This window comes from Scyliorhinus canicula, chromosome 11 (assembly GCF_902713615.1).
Source record: "Scyliorhinus canicula chromosome 11, sScyCan1.1, whole genome shotgun sequence".
Taxonomy (NCBI): domain Eukaryota; kingdom Metazoa; phylum Chordata; class Chondrichthyes; order Carcharhiniformes; family Scyliorhinidae; genus Scyliorhinus; species Scyliorhinus canicula.
The window spans coordinates 25,115,611-25,134,073 of record NC_052156.1 but is presented as its reverse complement, the minus strand read 5'-3'; the positions used below and the strand labels follow the sequence as shown (position 1 = coordinate 25,134,073).

General features: G+C 43.4%; 1 protein-coding gene across 2 annotated transcripts in view; it reads right to left on the bottom strand.

Moving 5' to 3' along the window:
- iars1 (isoleucyl-tRNA synthetase 1) overlaps window positions 1-18,463 on the bottom strand; it is a 273,512-nt gene that overhangs the window by 188,108 nt on the left and 66,941 nt on the right. For both annotated transcript variants that reach the window (XM_038812610.1, XM_038812609.1), the window contains 3 exons: window positions 13,335-13,422; window positions 2,506-2,566; window positions 193-288 (listed from right to left, as the gene is read on the bottom strand). In XM_038812610.1, the coding sequence (XP_038668538.1) occupies window positions 193-288; window positions 2,506-2,566; window positions 13,335-13,422 (245 nt within the window). The remainder of the gene's footprint in view (window positions 1-192; window positions 289-2,505; window positions 2,567-13,334; window positions 13,423-18,463) is intronic.

Genomic DNA, 18,463 nt, shown 5'->3' with positions numbered 1-18,463 from the left:
AAACAAGACACAGATTAGATTAAAATAAATGAAACACCAAGGATATTTTAGTGTGGTGCGCATTGGTGGAGACCATGGATAATGTAGTGGTAGGCATTTCTGGAGGAGAAAGAACAAGGGCAGTAGCATGCATCATCCCTACTAGCTAATTTAAATATGTCACCTCATTTTAACTATGGAAATTGTACTTACTGCACCGAAGTATGGGGCCTGATGTACGACACCAGTTCCCTCCTCCTCTTTAACATAGTTGTCCACCAGTACAGTGAAGGCTCCCGTTTCTTTGCACTGCAAGATAGGATTATTACCAAAGATTACACATATATTCCTTGTAGAATTTCTTCATGAAGCAGCACTTTAACCAAATCTGTATTCAATAAACTTGCAATTAAGGAAAATTAAGACAGTTCACGGTTATTAAAGTTTTAAAAGATATATAAAAGCAACATTAAAATAATTGACCATAATTAATTACCACTCGGCATTTTGTTTCTAGGATTACCAGCTGGAACACACTATTCACCATGGTTTTTTAAAAATTTATTGGCTGCCAACACTATTCAGTACCAAGTTTGGAGCACAAATGCAAATTCACTATAAATCAATCTACTGAACTAATGCCATCATATTAGTGGTAAAATGTGAATGGTGGCACCCCTAATTTTACAGGTAGTTCCAATGTCTTGTTTGTTTCAATGGAATTATAAAATTACATATTAAATCTTGGTGACATCAAAATCTGTAGAATGACAACAGTTCCGATGCAGTAGTTTTGGCATCTTATAGTTAACCCATTTTCTTCAACTTGGGTTAATTATTTGTTAAGACTTTCATGCCCTTAATTTTTGTATAAAACTCTATTAGAAAAATGATTTTATAAACACACTGGACAAATCCAGTTGTTTTCCTAAACTGGAAAGTTTGGGGTTTAAGTAATAGAAAATTTGACTTAACACTTTAACTATAACTTGATTCATTACATAAATAAATATCATTCTCAATTCTGAAATCCAAATGTGTAAAATTTAATAAACACAGCTAAAACATCAAAGATGCATTTATAGGTTTTGATATTGATCCTTTCAGTTATTCAGCTAATACCATGCTAGACAAGAACCATATGCAAGAGTGAGACCCCCATGAATCTACACATAATTTAGTTAAAGAAGTATAGTACTATACATTAACAGTCTGACACCATACACTGTCTACACTACCATTCTAATTTGTCAATGGTCATTTGGCATCTTTATCAATTGCTGTGATAATAGTTCCAAACACTTTATTAATGAAACTATTCAGGAAAATATTGGTGACATGAAAATATCAGGTAAATCCAAGAAATTGGAATATTTTCTGGTAGTTATACATGTTAAAAACTGGGAAAATGTAAGTTGATTAAGGCAGGGACAGCGTGGCTGTGCTAATGGAACTAATGTCCACGATATGTTGAAAGGTTTAGCAGCACTGCAAACAGATGTTTATTCTAAGGCAAGTTAGTAATATTGTGGGAAAGAATATGAATAGATTTGAATGAGTTCAGGGTTCAAAGGAAGAGATGCAAAGTGTGAAGAAAGATTCATAAAGCTTTTACAATCCATCCAGAAATCAAGACAATGAAGTCTGAATTCTACAAAGGTTAAGCCAGAAAAGGGAAGATCAACGGGAAAACTATACTTAAGGAGATGATTAAACAGCATAGAGCTGTTTTTAGACCTCAGCCAACAACAGGAATCGCTGTTTATCATCACCCACCAACCTCCTGAACCCCCCTCCCCCAGCAAGATGTCTTTATGAAGAAAGCCTGTCTTGAAAAACAAGCTGTTAGTTTTACCTCAGAAGCAACCCCAAAGAGATGCAACTTCCCGGTGCGGTAATCGTTACTGGACTTTTAAAAACAGATTATAAAATCTATATGATGTTGTGGAACAATTTGACGTGTTAGGTGAAGATTGTTTGGAACTGTTTAAATTAGCAATACCGTGTATAGACATTGCCCTAGTTAGGTGTGATTTTCATTTACTGTATCTTTGTTTATTTTATTTCTTAATAAACATTTATTTTATTAAAATCGTCACAAAACATCTGGCACATGGATTGAAAATCTTTGCTAATACTATGCCAAATTGCAAAAATACAGCTGGGGACAGTGGTTTCAACTTCTGGGATTTGGAATAATTCAGCATTTACCATCAGCCTTGTTTTAACAAAACACTTGATGTCACCTTTTATCAAAAAAAGAAAGCAGTAGCATCTCACAAAATTCTTATGATTAATATCGATAAATTAGAAGTTACTCTTCCCATCTTACAGCTCAGTTTAATGCACACAACATCAGCATGTTTAGCTATAATTCACAGTGGAGCAAGTGTGGCATTCTTCTTTTCTAAATATACCATTACTGATGCCGAGTTAGCAATCTATAATCTTACTAATAAGATGGTGCAACATACTGTGTGCAGTTCAATACTCAGCAGGGACACTAAGAAGTATTCTCTATCTTACCTTTAAGAAATAATCAAACAATGGTCTGTACTTCTTGCCTTTGAGAGCAGTGCCTTGGAACCTTCATATTAAAAACAACACACAATTAATTTGACTTAATTTCACTGATGACAGAAGAACGTTCTCAGCATGAATGTAAACGGAGTCTTCGAGATCGTACAACAAAGTAAATCATAATTATCACTTCTAGATGGATAACGGGACCCTAAAGCTTGAATCAATTGTCCATGCATCCCTATCAGCAAAGACACTTTTACCAGAAAAAGAAACACAAAACTAAGATAAGAAAATGCAAAATAAAACGAGGTTGAGGCCATGACCATGCAAAGTCGTTCTCAGGATAAAAACTTGAAAGTAAAAATCAGTTGCATTATTTTTTAGATAATCATGCTTCTAAACAGTATTAAAAGTGCAGTGACAGCAGTTTGTAAGATTGGACTTTAGGTGCACAAGTCGACCTGTTTGGGATTCTCAGACCCAGTTGCAGGGAGCAGAGTCGGAGGGCAGAGTTCCAGCCGGTGAGTAAACAAGAGTAACTGACTTCAGGTGAAAAAAAACTCTGAAAAAGTAATAATAATAATCTCTTATTGTCACAAGTAGGCGTCAATGAAGTTACTGTGAAAGGCCCATAGTCGCCACATTCCGGCGCCTGTTCAGGGAGGCTGGTACGGGAATTGAACCAGCGCTGCTGGCACTGTTCTGCATTACAAGCCAGCTGTTTAGCCCACTGTGCTAAACCAGCCCCATGTGATGTCACAGGAAAGCTGACATCTGATTGGCTGGTAGGGAATCGGTACTGAATTTGAAAATAAAACATTGCAAAATTAACTAAACCTAATCAATTAATTACTTAATCATAAGTAGAGCGATATCTAAACTAGAGGCAGGAGATTACTGTATTTAGAATTTTACATTAATAGTAGAAATGTAGTGCTAGGAAGCACATAGTTAACTGTAACTTATTTTAATGTAATAAGTATTTATTATGAATTAATTTATTAATTAGTTCTAGAAATGGCAATTAGAGGGGTAAAATGCTTCACTTGTGAGATGTGGGAGGTCCGTGAAGCTTCCAGCATTCCGGATAAGTACATCTGCAGGAAATGCACCCAATTTGAGCTCCTTGCAGACTGCATGGATTGGTTAGAGCAGCAATTGGATGCACTGAGAAGCATGTAGGTGGCGGAAAGCTCCATAGACAGGGGTTTTAGAGACATGGTTACACCCAAGGTGCAGGAAGATAGATGGGTAACCATCAGAAGGGGAGGCATCTTCTGTGACTGTCCCCGCCCTAACAAGTATGCCATTTTGTATACTGTTGGGGGAGGGGGGTGGGGCTATTAGGGGAAAACAGCAGCAGCAGCCAGAGCAGTAGCACTCCAGCTAGCTTTATTTTGAGCAGGATGGGACAAACTGCAGAAGAGCAATAGCTAGAACATAGGACATACAGTGCAGAAGGAGGCCATTTGGCCCATCCAGTCTGCACCGACCCACTTAAACCCTCACTTCCACCCTATCCCCGTAACCCAAAAACCTTTTTTGGTCACTAAGGGCAATTTATCATGGCCAATCCATCTAACCGGCACGACTTTGGACTGTGGGAGGAAACTGGAGCACCCGGAGGAAACCCACGCAGACAGGGGGAGAACGTGCAAACTCCGCACAGTGACCCAGTGGGGAATCGAACATGGGACCGTGGCGCTGGAAAGCCACAGTGCTATCCACGTGTGCTACCGTGCTGTCCTATATAGGGCAGTTATAGGGGACTCTATAGTCAGGGGCATAGACAGGCGATTCTGTGGACATGAGACACCAGGATGGTATGTTACCTGCCTAGTGCCTAGTGCCTCTGAATAGGCAGGGGCATTCTGAAGGGGGAGGGTGAACAGCCAGAGGTTATGGTACATATTGGTACTACCGACATAGGTTAGGAAGGGTGACGAGGCCCTGCAGCAGGAGTTCAAGGGTTAGGAAGAAAGTTAAAAAACAGGACCTCTAGGGTTGTAATCCCGGGATTACTCACTGTGCTATGTGCCAGTAAGGCTAGAAATAGAAAGATAGTACAGCTAAACACGTAGCCAAACAGCTGATGGAGGAGGGAGGGATTCAGATATCTGGACCATTGAGATCTCTTCTGGGGCAGGTGGGACCTGTGCAAGAAGGATGGGTTGCATCTAAACTGGAGGAGCATATCCTGGCCGCGAGGATTGCTAATGATAGGGGAGGGAATCTATGCATGGAGCCAGAGGAAATGGACAAGGTACTAAATGAGTACTTTGCATCAGTATTCACCAAAGAGCAGTACTTGGTGGATGATGAGTCTGGGGAAAGGTGTGTAGATAGTCTGGGTTACATGGAGAACAAAAAGGAGGTGGTGTTGGATGTTTTGAAAAACATTAAGGTAGATAAGTCCCCAGGGCCTGATGGGATTTAGCCCAGAATACTAAGTGAGGCATGAGAGGAAATTGCTGGGGCCTTGACAGAAACCTTTGTATCCTCATTGGCTACAGATGAGGTTCCAGAGTACTGGAGAATAGCCAATGTTGTTCCTTTGTTTAAGAAGGGTAGCAAGAATAATCCAGGAAATTACATGCCGGTGAGCCTAATGTCAGTGGTAGGGAAATTATTGGAGAGGATTCTTCAAGACAGGTTTTACTCCCATTTGGGATAAAGTGGGCGTATTAGCGAGAGGCAACATGGTTTTGTGAAGGGGAGGTCGTGTCTCACTAACTTGATCGAGTTTTTCGAGGAAGTGATGAAGTTAATTGATGACGGTAGGGCAGAGCATTTTGTCTACATGGATTTCAGTAAGGTCTTTGACAAGATCCCTCATGGCAGACTGGGACAGAAGGTGAAGTCACACGGGATCAGAGGTGAGCTGGCTCGGTCATAGAAGGTAGCAGTGGAAGGGTGTTTTTCTGAATGGAGGGCTGTGCCTAGTGGTGTTCCGCAGGGATCAGTGCTGGGACCTTTGCTGTTTGTAGTATATATAAATGATTTGGAGGAAAATGTCTGATTAGTACATTTGCGGACAACAAAAAGGTTGGTGGAATTCCGGATAACGATGAGGACTGTCAGAGGATACAGCCGGGTATGGATCGGTTGGAGTCTTAGGCGTAGAGATGGCAGATGGAGTTTAATCTGGACAAATGTGCATTTTGGTAGGTGTGGGAAATATACAGTAAATGGCAGAACCCTTAAGAGTATTGACAGGTAGAGGGATCTGGATGTACAGGTCCAAAGGTCACTGAAAGTGGTAACGCAGGTGGAGAAGGTGGCTGAAAGGGATTTACTATTTTTCTGACAGGATAAAAAGGCTATTTTAATGTAAATATTAAAGCCCAGTTTTAATACCCATTTTAAAATAAGGATTTCAGTACTCATAACCTTAGACCATGACAAAACACATAACTTCAACAGAAGCACAAAAGACTGACATGTGCACAAACTAATTGTAGATTAAAACAACAATTTGCTGACAAAATGAACAAGCTATTGTCCTAATGAACAAATTTTTTAAAAGTCAGTTTGACATCAAGAAATAAGCTGTACCAGTAATCGAGATCAAGGTCAAGTAAGCACTACAGCAATATGAAGGCACCATTGTCCAGAATGTGGATAAAACAAAGTCAGCAAAAAAACAGTCTTGATAATAGCACAAAATCGCATTCCATAGCATACACAAATATTCAAACATGAAACATTCAGAACTTATGTTGCACATTGAGGATTGACAGTTAAGCATCAAATCAAATGTATTTGATTCTCACCCAAACCAATTAGGATGACATAGAGGTGTAGACAGATGGCTTCAGACTGATCAAATTCTCTTTAAACACGATGGTCCGCACGGCCATCTTTATTCCGGGATCATTCTACTTTGATCTAACCATTCGCTATCTCTATTTTCATATTTTGACATTTCGACTCTAACTCTTGAAGTAAATGCAAGCTGCTTTGCCGTGAGCAAGAAATCATTTCTGTATTATCTTGAAAGTTAAATTGTTTATAAGTTACTTCTCTTTAAGTCCTTTAGCTAGCCGAACTTTATTGAGAATAGATTTAAGTTTCTCTCAATTGTAATCAAGAAGAGGCAATAAAAGATTCTTATTTGCATCCGAGACGTTTAACTCAAATTTCTACTGAGTTTTAGTGTTGCAAGACTTTACTAGATCCACATGGTAGATCTCTTCAGTGGCCAAGAAGGCATATGGCATACTTGCCTTGTTCGGCTGAGGCATTGAGTATAAAAATTGGCAAGTCATGCTGCATCTTTATAGAACCCCAGTTAGGCCACACTGGGAATATAGTGTTCAATTTTGGTCTAGTGACCACACTACTAGAAACGTGTAGAGGCTTTGGAGAAGGTACAGACGAAATTTACCAGGATGTTGCCTGGTATGGAGGGCATAGCTATGAAGAGAGAACATAGAACATAGAACAGTACATCTCAGTACAGGCCCTTCAGCCCACGATGCTGTGCCGACCATTTACCCGAATCTAAGATCAACCTAACCTACACCCCTTCAATTTACTGCTGTCCATGTGCCTGTCTAAGAGTCGCTTAAATGTCCCTAATGACTCTGACTCCACCACTTCTGCTGGCAGTGCATTCCACACACCCACCACTCTCTGTGTGAAGAATCTACCTCTGACATCTCCCCTACACCTTCCTCCAATCACCTTAAAATTATGTCCCCTCGTGACAGCCATTTCCACCCTGGGGAAAAGTCTCTGGCTATCCACTCCATCCATGCCTCTCATCATCTTGTACATCTCTATCAAGTCACCTCTCTGTCTTCTTCGCTCCAGTGAGAAAAGCCCTAGCTCCCTCAACCTGTCTTCATAAGACATGCCCTCCAGTCCAGGCAGCATCCTGGTAAATCTCCTCTGTACCCTCTCCAAAACATCCACATCCTTCCTATAATGAGACGACCAGAACTGGACACAATATTCCAAGTGTGGTCTAACTAGGGTTTTATAAAGCTGCAGCAAAACCTTGCGGCTTTTAAACTCAATCCCCCTGTTAATGAAAGCCAACACACCACACACGGGGGCTGTTTAGCACACTGGGCTAAATCGCTGGCTTTGAAAGCAGACCAAGGCAGACCAGCAGCACGGATCGATTCCCGTAACAGCTTTCCCGAACAGGCACCGGAATGTGGCGACTAGGGGCTTTTCACAGTAACTTCATTGAAGCCTACTCGTGACAATACGCGATTTTCATTTTTTCATTTCATTTTTTCATACGCCTTCTTAACAACCCTATCAACCCGGGTGACAACTTTGAGGGATCTATGTACGTGGACTCCAAGATCTCTCTGTTCCTCCACACTTCCAAGAATCCTGCCTTTATATATGAACGGGTGGGGAACAGAGGGAAGTAGATCCTTGGAAAATAGGCAACAAGTTTAGATAAAGGATCTGGATCGGCGCAGGCTGGGAGGGCGGAAGGGCCTGTTCCTGTGCTGTAATTTTCTTTGTTCTTTGTTTTGTTCTTTAACCCTGTATTCAGCATTCAAATTAGACCTTCCAAAATTAATCACATTTATCAAGGTTGAACTCCATCTGCCACTTCTCAGCCCAGCTCTGCATCCTGTCAATGTCCTATTGTAACCTGCAACAACCCTCAACACTATCTACAACTTCACCAACCTTTGTGTCATCGGCAAACTTAGTAACCCACCCTTCCACTTCCTCATCCAAGTCATTTATAAAAACCACAAAGAACAGAGGTCCCAGAGCAGATCCTTGCGGGACAACACTGGTCACCGGCCTCCAGATGGAATATTTTTCATGCACTAACACTCGCTGTCTTCTTTCGGCCAGCCAATTCTGTATCCAGACAGCCAAATTTCCCTGTATCCCATGCCCCCTAACTTTCTGAATGGTCCTACCATGGGCAGCCTTATCAAATGCCATACTGAAATCCTTAGACATCACATCCACTGCCCGACCATCATCAATGTGTCTCGTCACATCCTCAAAGAATTCAATGAGGCTTGTGAGGCATTACCTGCCCCTCACAAAGCCATGCTGATTACCTTTAATCAAACTATGTTTTCTAAATAATCATAAATCCTATCTCTCAGAATCCTTCCCAATATTTTGCTCACCACAGATGTAAGACTGATGGGTCTGTAATTCCCAGGGATTTCCCTATTCCCTTTCTTGAATAGGGGAACAACATTCGCCTCCCTCCAATTATCCAGTACTACTCCAGTGGAGATTGAGGACGGAAAGATCATCGCCAATGCCGCAGCAATTTCCTCCCTCGCTTCCTTGGGTAACCTTGGGTATATCCCATCAGGCCCAGGGGACTTATTTATCCTGATGCTTCTCAAAATTTCCAGCACATCGTCCTTCTTAATATCAACCTGTTCGAGTCTATTAACCTGGTTAGATAAACTTGGTTTGTACTCACTGGATAGACAGAGGTTGAGGGGCGACCTGATAGAAGTCTGCAAGATTATGAGGGACATGGACAGAGTGGATAGTCAGAAGTTTTTTTCCAGGGTGAAAGAGTCAATTACTTGGGGACATAGTTTTAAGGTGCAAGGGACAAAGTTTGGAGAAGATGTACGAGGAAAATGTTTTTTTTAAATATAGAGGGTAGTGGGTGTCTGGAACTCTCTGCCGGATTCGGCAGGTGGTGGAATCAGATATGATAGTGACGTTTAAGGGGTGCTTGAAGATACCTGAATAGGGTGGGAATAGAAGCATACGGACCCCGGAAGTGTAGAAGGTTTTAGGTCAGACGGGCAGCACGGAGGGCCGAAGGGCCTGTACTTTTCATTGTTCTTTGAATGAGTTTTATTTTGTTTATCTATTCACAATATGTGGCCGTCACTTACTAGGTTCACATTTATTGCCCATCCAAAATTGTTGAGAAGGTGGGAGGAGGCCATCTTCTTGAATTGCTCCAATCCGTTATAGCAGTGTTGAGCAAATGGAGCTTGCCAGGCCATTCTAGAGGGCAATTTTGAATCAGCTACATTGCTGTGGACATGGAGTCTTCTTTAAATATATAAAAAGGAAGGGTCAAATTGAACAAGGGCCTCTTGGAGAATGAGACTGGGGAAATGATAATACATAACCAGGAAATGGCAGATGAGTTAAATAAATGCCTTTTGTCAGTCTTCACTGTGGAAGCTATTAATAATATTCCAAAAATACTAAATAATCAAGGGGAAGGGGGGGGGGGGGGGGGGGGGGGGCAAAATATACAATAACTATCGCTGGAGAAAAAGGACTGGGGAAATTAATAGGGCCACAGGCCGATAAGTCCCAGGACCTGAAGGAATACATTCTAGGATTTTAAAGGAAGTATCTACAGAGATAGTGGATGCATTGGTAGTAATCTTCCAAGAATCCTTAAATTCTGGGAAAGTTCCAGAAGATTGGAAAACTGTCAAATCAAATGATCTCCTGAAACTGATGCCAGTTGGCCTCAAATGTTGTGCAAATTCAGGCCAGAGTGAAAAGCAATAGGATTTACTCATTATGAACTGCCTCAGTTCTTCCATCTTCAATTCAGAACACAGCTTCGCTCTTCATTAACTTCCCAGATAACCTCCCTTATGTACTGTATTCTGTGACTGGGCTAAAATGCTCTCCAGCAAAGGTAAGCACTGGCCCATAGTCTGGCCTTGTTCTCCTGGACACAATACCTTTCACTAATTCAGATTCTCGTGTTGAATGCTTTATCCCATGTCACCAATGTCTATAAATGGGATGAGCAACCAAAGACTTGGAAATGGAAAGTACAAAATGGAAGATCTCTTGGAAAAGTCCATTATAGACAGCACCACCACTTATGGCTGTGGAGCTCGAGGAGTGAGGTCAGGAAGTTAAAGAGCCCTAGTCTGAGGGGCTGAATTAAGAACTCCTGCAACATTGATGTAGTCAACACCAAATAATAATTCAGAGTGTGACTGTGAAGCAACTCCAGAGATAAGAAAGGGGTTGAGAAACTATACAGGTACTACTAAACAATGGCCGATTAAATTTATTCTGGGGAACTGCACAAAGAGTGAAAGAAAGAACAGTATTACTCCACGAATGGCACCAAATAACTAATGATGAACTGAATGAGATCCAGGCATTGAGCAAAATCATGTCCTCCTAATACTTTAGAGTAGCTACCGATAAAGCAAACAATTGGAAGAATGTTGTTTAAAATATTTTTGCAGCATGTGCCTTGCCATTTATAGCTGGTAAGAAAGAGACAATCCCCATTATAATTCATTTCCAAAGGGTTAATTGTGAAATATACTTAGTGCCTAAAGTCACTGTAACAGAAGTTGAGATCATTAACAATGTTAAACCATTTCCAGGTACTATTCTGAAAGCAATGAGAGACACTGTTGATGACTGGTTGATGAATAGGAATTAGTCCCTATTCGTGTACACGAATAAATTAGGCAAATTATATATTCCAGTATAATATATATATACAGTCTCAACCCTTCAACCTAATACAAGAAAGAGTATTTTTAAAACTCCACAAACATTAGCTGTTTCTTCTAAAAGAAATACAATGTCAGATAGAGAATTTAAACCTAAATACCCTCAGAAAATTTGGTACTCTTGAGGTGGACTGCAAAGAGAACAAAATCAGGTACTTTGCATCAGTCTTCACAGTGGGAATCACCAGTGGCATACCAGAACTTCAAAAGAGTCAAGGGACAGAGGTGAGTTAGTGGCCATCACTAAGGAGAAGGCACTGGGGAAGCTGAAAGGTCTGATGGTGGATAAATCACCTTGACTGGATGGAATACACCACAGGGTTCTGAAGGAGATAGCTGAGGAAATTGTAATAATAATCTTTACTGTCACATGTAGGCTTACATTAACACTGCAATGAAGTTACTGTGAAAAGCTCCTACTCGCCACATTCCGTTGCCTGTTCGGGTACACAGAGGGAGAATTCAGAATGTCCAAATTACCTAACAGCACGTTTTTCGGGACTTGTGGGAGGAAACCGGAACACCCGGAGGAAACCCATGCAGACACAGGGAGAACATGCAGACTCTACACAGACAGTGACCCAAGCCGCGAATTGAACCTGGGACCCTGGAGCTGTGAAGCAACAGTGCTACCCACTGTGCTACCGTGCTGCCCACCAATGTGGAGGCATTGGTAGTGATATTTCAGGAATCACTGGAGTCAGGGAGGGTCCCAGAGGGCTGAAAAATAGCTAATGTAACACCCCTGTCTAAGACGAGAGAGAGGCAGAAGACGGGAAATTATAGGCCGGTTAGCCTGACTTCAGTCGTTATAAAGATTTGAGAGTCCATTAATGAGGATGAGATTGGAGAATACTTAGAAGTGCATGGTAAAATAGGGCTGAGACAGCTCAGCTTTGTGCCGTACAGGAGGCCGCTAAGTAAGAGCCCACAATGTTACGAGCCAGGTAGATTAGGGGCCCACAGTGTTAGAATCATTGATAGATGATTGGCTGACTGGCAGAAGGCAGAGAGTGGAGATAAAGGGGTCCTTTTCAGGATGGCAGGCAATGACTAGCGCTGTTCCACAGGGATCAGTATTGGGACCACAACTATTCACGATATACATTAACGACCTGGAAGAAGGAACTGAGTGCATTGTTGCTAAGTTTGCAGATGATACAAAGATATGTAGAGGGAAAGGTAGTGTTGAGGAAGCGGGGAGAAGGACTTATAGAAGGACATGGACAGGCTATGAGAGGGGGCAAAATGGCAGATGGAATACAATGTGGAAAAGTGTGAGCCATATAATTCCTACAGTGCAGAAGGAGGTCTTTTGACCCATCAAGACTGCATCGACTCTCAAAGACCATCCTGCCGAGACCCACACCCCACGCTCTATCCCCGTAACCCACGCACTAACCATAACCCTACCTAACCTGCACATCTTTGGACATTAAGGGACAATTTAGCATAGCCAATTCACCTAACCTGCACATCTTTGGACTGTGGGAGGAAACCGGAGCACTTGGAGACACAGGGACAAAGTGCAACCTCTACAGGGACAGTCATCCAAGGCCCGAATTGAACCCGGGTCCCTGGCGCTGTGAGGCAGCAGTGCAAACCAATATGCCACCATGCCGCCCTCAAGGTTATGCACCTAGGTAGGAGGAATAGATGCATAGACTAAATCGAGAAAAGTTTCTGGAAACTGCAGGACTTTGGATCCTTATTCAAGATTCTCTTACGGTTAACGTGCAAGTTCAGTTGGCAGTTAGGAAGGCAAATGCAACGTTAGCATTCATTTTGAGGGGGCTAGAATACAAGAACAGGTAGGTGGATTGGCCACGTAAAAATTACCCCTTAGTGTCCAAAAGGTTAGGTGGGTTACTGGGATGGGATGGAGGCGTGGGCTTATGTAGGTGCTCTTCCCAAGGGCCAGTGCAGACACGATAGGCTGAATGGCCTCCTTCTGCACTGTAAATTCTTTGATTCTATGATGTACTACTGAGACTGTACAAGGCTCTGGTCAAGCCCCATTTGGAATATTGTGAGCAGTTTTGGCCAGTATCTAAGGAAGGATGTGTTGCCTTGGAGGGGGTCCAAAGGGTGTTCACAGGCTTGCCACTTTGAGTCTACCTCCTAATATTTCCCCATAAACGTATAAGAGCTCGAAACAAAGTAACATTTTTAGTGAATGAAAGACAAAGAACATAAAGATGAGTGTGATCCAAGCATGAAAGTTTTTCTAAATTCGCAATGTTGTGCATAATTTATTGGTAAATAATGATTTCACAATGGATTAGTTTACTGTTTTATAGTAAAATGCAGCCTTAAACCACAGTCAATTTCTTGGTGATACCAATGTCACCATGCACTAACCTATCCAGAATAGTGTATTCACTGTCAGATTTAAATAGTGCTATCAGCCTGGCTTCCATCATTATATAGATTTTTCCAGTGGAGTTGTCTGCAAAGACAAAAAAATGGAATCAGTAAGGAATTTAATCAAACACAAGTGTATACATTGTAATTCGAATTATTTAATTTTCAGACATAATTTAATAAGAATCAGAACTACAATCAGAATATATAGTTACAGAGTTTATGTTTTACATTAGCATGCCACAAAATCTGTCAGAAAAGGGTTCAAATCTAAATGCCAATCTCACACTGATAATGCTATCTTTTGCAAGCATTACAAATATAAGAGGCTGCAGATACATCAAGAACACAAATGTACTCTATGCCCAACTTGATTTCAATTCAGAGGGCCTGGATCATGACTCGAATTACTACAAATGAGGACAGCATGGTAGCGCAGTGGGTTAGCCCTGTTGCCTCACGGCGCCGAGGTCCCAGGTTTGATCCCAGCTCTGGGTCACTGTCCGTTTGGAGTTTGCACATTCTCCCCGTGTTTGCGTGGGTTTTTCCCTCACAACCCAAAGATGTGCAGGCTAGGTGGATTGGCCATGTTAAATTGCCCCTTAATAGGGAAAAACTAATTGGGTTCTCTAAAATTTTAAAAAGAAAAAGAAAAAATTATAAAAAGAATTACTACAAATGTTGGCTGTGGCAAGAATACTTCGTAAATAGCGAACCATGAAAGTGTCCCAATTACAATATTTTTGCAAATACTTCCTCTGCTGCTTTACTGCTGCTGAACCTGGATGGAAAAAGCTGCAATAAGTAAACCATTATAGCACTCTCTCTTTTGGGCAGTCCCTCAGCATAGAGGATGACTTGCTTCCACTCCGGGAAGGTGTATTCTGCGGAGGCTGAAAAACCCGATCCTGGACGGCAGACTCTGCCACAGGTTTGGCAGGTGGTGCTTGAGGTGGGTGGGTGGGACGCTCAGGATTCTGCACTTGCCTTCCACTGTTTATGCTCGGCCTCCGTGTGCTCTACCCTTCGACACTCTTGGTGACTGCGGCTTTCGCAGATGCTTTTTCTCCAGCTTGTACATTCTCAGGCAAGCAATTCCCACGTGTCAGTGGGGACAATAGCACAGTGGTTAGCACTGCTGTTCACAGCACCAGGGTCCCAGGTTCGATTCCCAGCTTGGGTCACTTTCTGTGCGGAGTCTGCACATTCTCCCTGTGCCTGCATGGTTGCTGGGTGCTCCGGTTTCCTCCCACAAGTCCCAAAAGATGTGCTGTTAGGTAATTTGAACATTCTGAATTCTCCCTCAGTGTACCTGAACAGCCACCTGAATGTGGCGACTAGGGGCTTTTCACGGTAACTTCATTGCAGTGTTAATGTAAGCCTATTTGTGACAATAAAGATTACTTTTATTATTTTTTTAGGGAGGCTTTCAGAGTATCCTTGTGGCATTTCCTCTGCCCTCTGAGTGACCGCTTGCCATTGCGGAGCTCAGAGGAGAGCACTTGATTTGGAAGTCTTATGTCGGGCATGCAGGCAATGTGGCCGCTCATAGCAGCTGGTCAAGTGCGGCCAGTGCCTCAATACTAGGGATATTGGCCTGGGAGAGAACGCTCACGTTGGTACGCCTTTCCTGCCAGTGAATTTCCAGGATTTTGCAGAGGCAGCGTTGGTGATATCTCGCCAAGGATTTAAGGTGTCTGCTGTACATTGTCCAGGTTTCTAATGCATACAGGAGGGCAGGGACCATGACTGCTCTGTAGACCATGAGCTTCAAATACTCTGCTCCTCTAGCGTCTGAAGACTGTACTGGCGCATTGGAGTCGATGTTGGATTTTGTCGTCAATTAAAGTCTGCTCGAACCGAGAGGAGTCTCCCGAGATATGGGAAATGATCCACATTGTTCAAGGGAATGGCTCACCGTAGGTTTTGATGGTTGGGGGTGGAGCGGCAATTTAATGTGGCCAATCCAACTACCCTGCACATCTTTGTGTTGTGGGGGTGAGATCCTTAGTGGGAATGTGCAAACTCCATGCGGACAGTGACCCGGGGCCGCATTCAAACACAGGTCCTCGGTGCCGTGAGGCAGTGAGCAACCGAATTTGAGGAGGATGCTGAAAAGTTCCTCACAGTTTACAGGGGCAAAGACCTTTGCGAGATCGAAGGCGGCCACGTACAGAGGTTGATGCGGCTCCTGCACTTTTCCTGGATTTCTCACACACTGAAGATCATGTCGATTGAGCCTCTTGATGGGGGGGAAGCCGCACTGACACTTCGGGAGGAGCCCTTCAGCCACCACGAGGCAACGGCTGCGGGGTATTCTCGCGATGACCTTTCCTGTGGTGGAGGGGAGAGAAACTCCTCTGTAATTTACACAGTCAGTTCTGTCTCCTTTCTTGAAGATGGGATCATCCGACATGCTCTGTTCCTTCCAGACAAGGGTGATGAGGTTGTGGATTCTTGTCAAAAGTGCATCTCCACTGCATTCTGTGGGGATTCCATCTTGGTTGAGGAGGTCCCCAAAGTGCTCTATCCAGCGGCTGTTAACTGCCTCTCTGTCTTTGATTAGCGCCTCTCCGTTTTTGGCTCTCAAGTGGGGTGGGCCCCTGGGTACTTGGACCCTAGGTGGCCTTGATTGCGCTGAAAAAGCCACACGCATGGTTGTCAGCTACTCGCTGAGTCTCCTGAGCTCTTTCCACACATCATCTGTTCTTTAATAATAATATTTAATAGTGTCACAAGTAGGCTTACATTAACACTGCAATGAAGTTACTGTGAAAAGCCCCGAGTCGCCATACTACGGTACCTGTTTGGGTACACAGAGGGAGAATTCAGGATGTCCAATTCATGTAACAAGCACGTCTTTCAGGATGTGTGGAAGGAAACCGGAGCACCCAGGAGGAAACCCACACACACACAGGCAGAATGTTCATACTCCGCACAGGCAGTGACCAAAGCCTGGAATCAAACCCGGGTCCCTGGCGCTGTGAAGCAACAGTGCGAACCACTACGCTACTATGCCGCCCATAAAGGTTGTGGGTTCTTTGTTGCACCTTGGCCTTCAGTTTCCTGCAGGCTTATTTCCTCCCACTCGGGTTTTGGTGAAGCTGCCAATCCAGGAATGCCTTGCGCTTGCGGTCAAGGAGATCCTGGAACTCCATATCGTTCTCGTCGAACCAGTCTTGGTGTTTCCTTGGTCAAGAGCCCGAGTATCTCCTCGCAGGTGTGGATTATGATGGCTTTGAAGATGTAACAGGCGCTGTGGGCGTTCTGCGGCTCTGGCTCGTTGGTTGTCGTCAGGTGAGCTGTGAGGCACCAGCTGAGTAGCTCGTTCTTCTTGGGGTCTGAGTTCAGCGACATTGAATTTCCTGCAGCAGAGTTTCTTCTAACTGTGTCGGTTTGGGGCCTGCATGGTGGAAATGGTAGAGCGGATTAGTCGGCGGTCAGTCCAGCAGTCGTCAGTTCTGGTCGTGGCTCGGGTGATGGAACACCTTTGCGGTCCCTTGCACAGACATTGATATTAGGTGTCGGTGCTTCGAGCGAGAGTGTTGCCATGAGATCTTTTGTTTCTCTCTCTAACTGAACAGATTGTTTGTGATGATCAGATCATGTTCTAAACATTTTGTCAGGAGGACGCCGCCTTTGGCATTTTGTTTGCCCCATGCCTTCCTTGCCTAACACGCCTTCCCAAAAGTTTACGTCCTTCCCGATTCTAGCATTCAAGTCGCCGAGGAGAATCATCCCATCTCCCTTTGGGATGGGAGACAGCGATTGGTCGAGGCTGGAGTAGAATCCCTTTTTTGTATCATCTGTTGCATCCAAGGTTGAGGCGTAGGTACTGACAGATGTGATGTGCTGTCTCTGGGCCAGGGTGAGCCATAGGGTCATGAGTCATTCACTCACCCCACAGGGGGGTTAGTTGAGACGTCTGACCAATTCATTTTTTACGGTGAAGCTGACCCGTTGTACAGACAACGTTTTTGTTCGGGTTTGCCTTTCCAGAAGAAGGTATACCCGCATCTTGTTTTTTTTTAAATTTAGAGTACCAGTCTGAGTAAAGATGTTTTATGTTTGGATAAATAAGAATAGAACAACGGAAGGGCACAGATGGAAAGTTGGTACGGCTCAAAAATAGGGCAATACAAGGGCCAGTATCCATTCCATAACCATGATTGTCCAATATAATTTCATCATCCCCATAACAGTGTTTCACCCTTGCCATCTGCTGCTGAAACCCTCATCCTCACTTTCATTTACTTGGATTAAACTACTCCAAAGATTTTCTGACCAGAATCCTACCTGCACTCTCTGTTAACTGGTGCTCATCCCAAACTCTGCTGCACATATCCTAACTCACACCAAGTCTCGTTGACCGATCACTTGCGACACCTCAGGCTCTGAAGCAGTCCATGTCCAAATATAAGACGACCTGGACAATATTGATGTTTTGGCTGACAAATGGCAAGTAACATTTGCACCATACAAGTGCCAGGCAATGACCATCTCCCAACGAGAGAATCTAGTCATTGCCCCCTTGGCATTCAATAGCATTGCCATTGCGGAATCCCCCACTATCCTTAGGATTACCATTGTTCAGAAACTGAACTGAACTAGCCATATAATACTGTGGCTACAAGAGCTAGGAATCCTTTAGTGAGTAACTCACCTCCCAACTCCCCAAAGCCTGTCCACCACCTGCAAGTCACAAGTCAGTAGTGTGACAGAATACTCTCTCTTTGCCTGGATGAGTGCAGTTCCAACACTCTAGAAGTTTGAGACCATCAAGGACAAAGCAGCCCACTTCAATTTACCCCATCTACAAACATTCACTCCCTCCACCCCAGATGCACAGTGGCAGGACTGTGTACCATCTAAAAGATATACTGCACGAGCTCATCAAGCTTCTTTGGATAGCACCATCTAAACCCATGGCCACTACCATCTAGGAGGACAAGGTCAGAAAACACATGGAAATACCAGCACATGGAATTTCCCCTCCAAGCCACTCAGCATCCTGATTTGGAACATTAACGTCATTGCTTCACTGTCACTGGATCAAAATCCTGGAACTCTCTCCCTAACAGCAGTGTGGGAGTACCCACCACAAGTACTGCAGAGGTTCAAGAAGG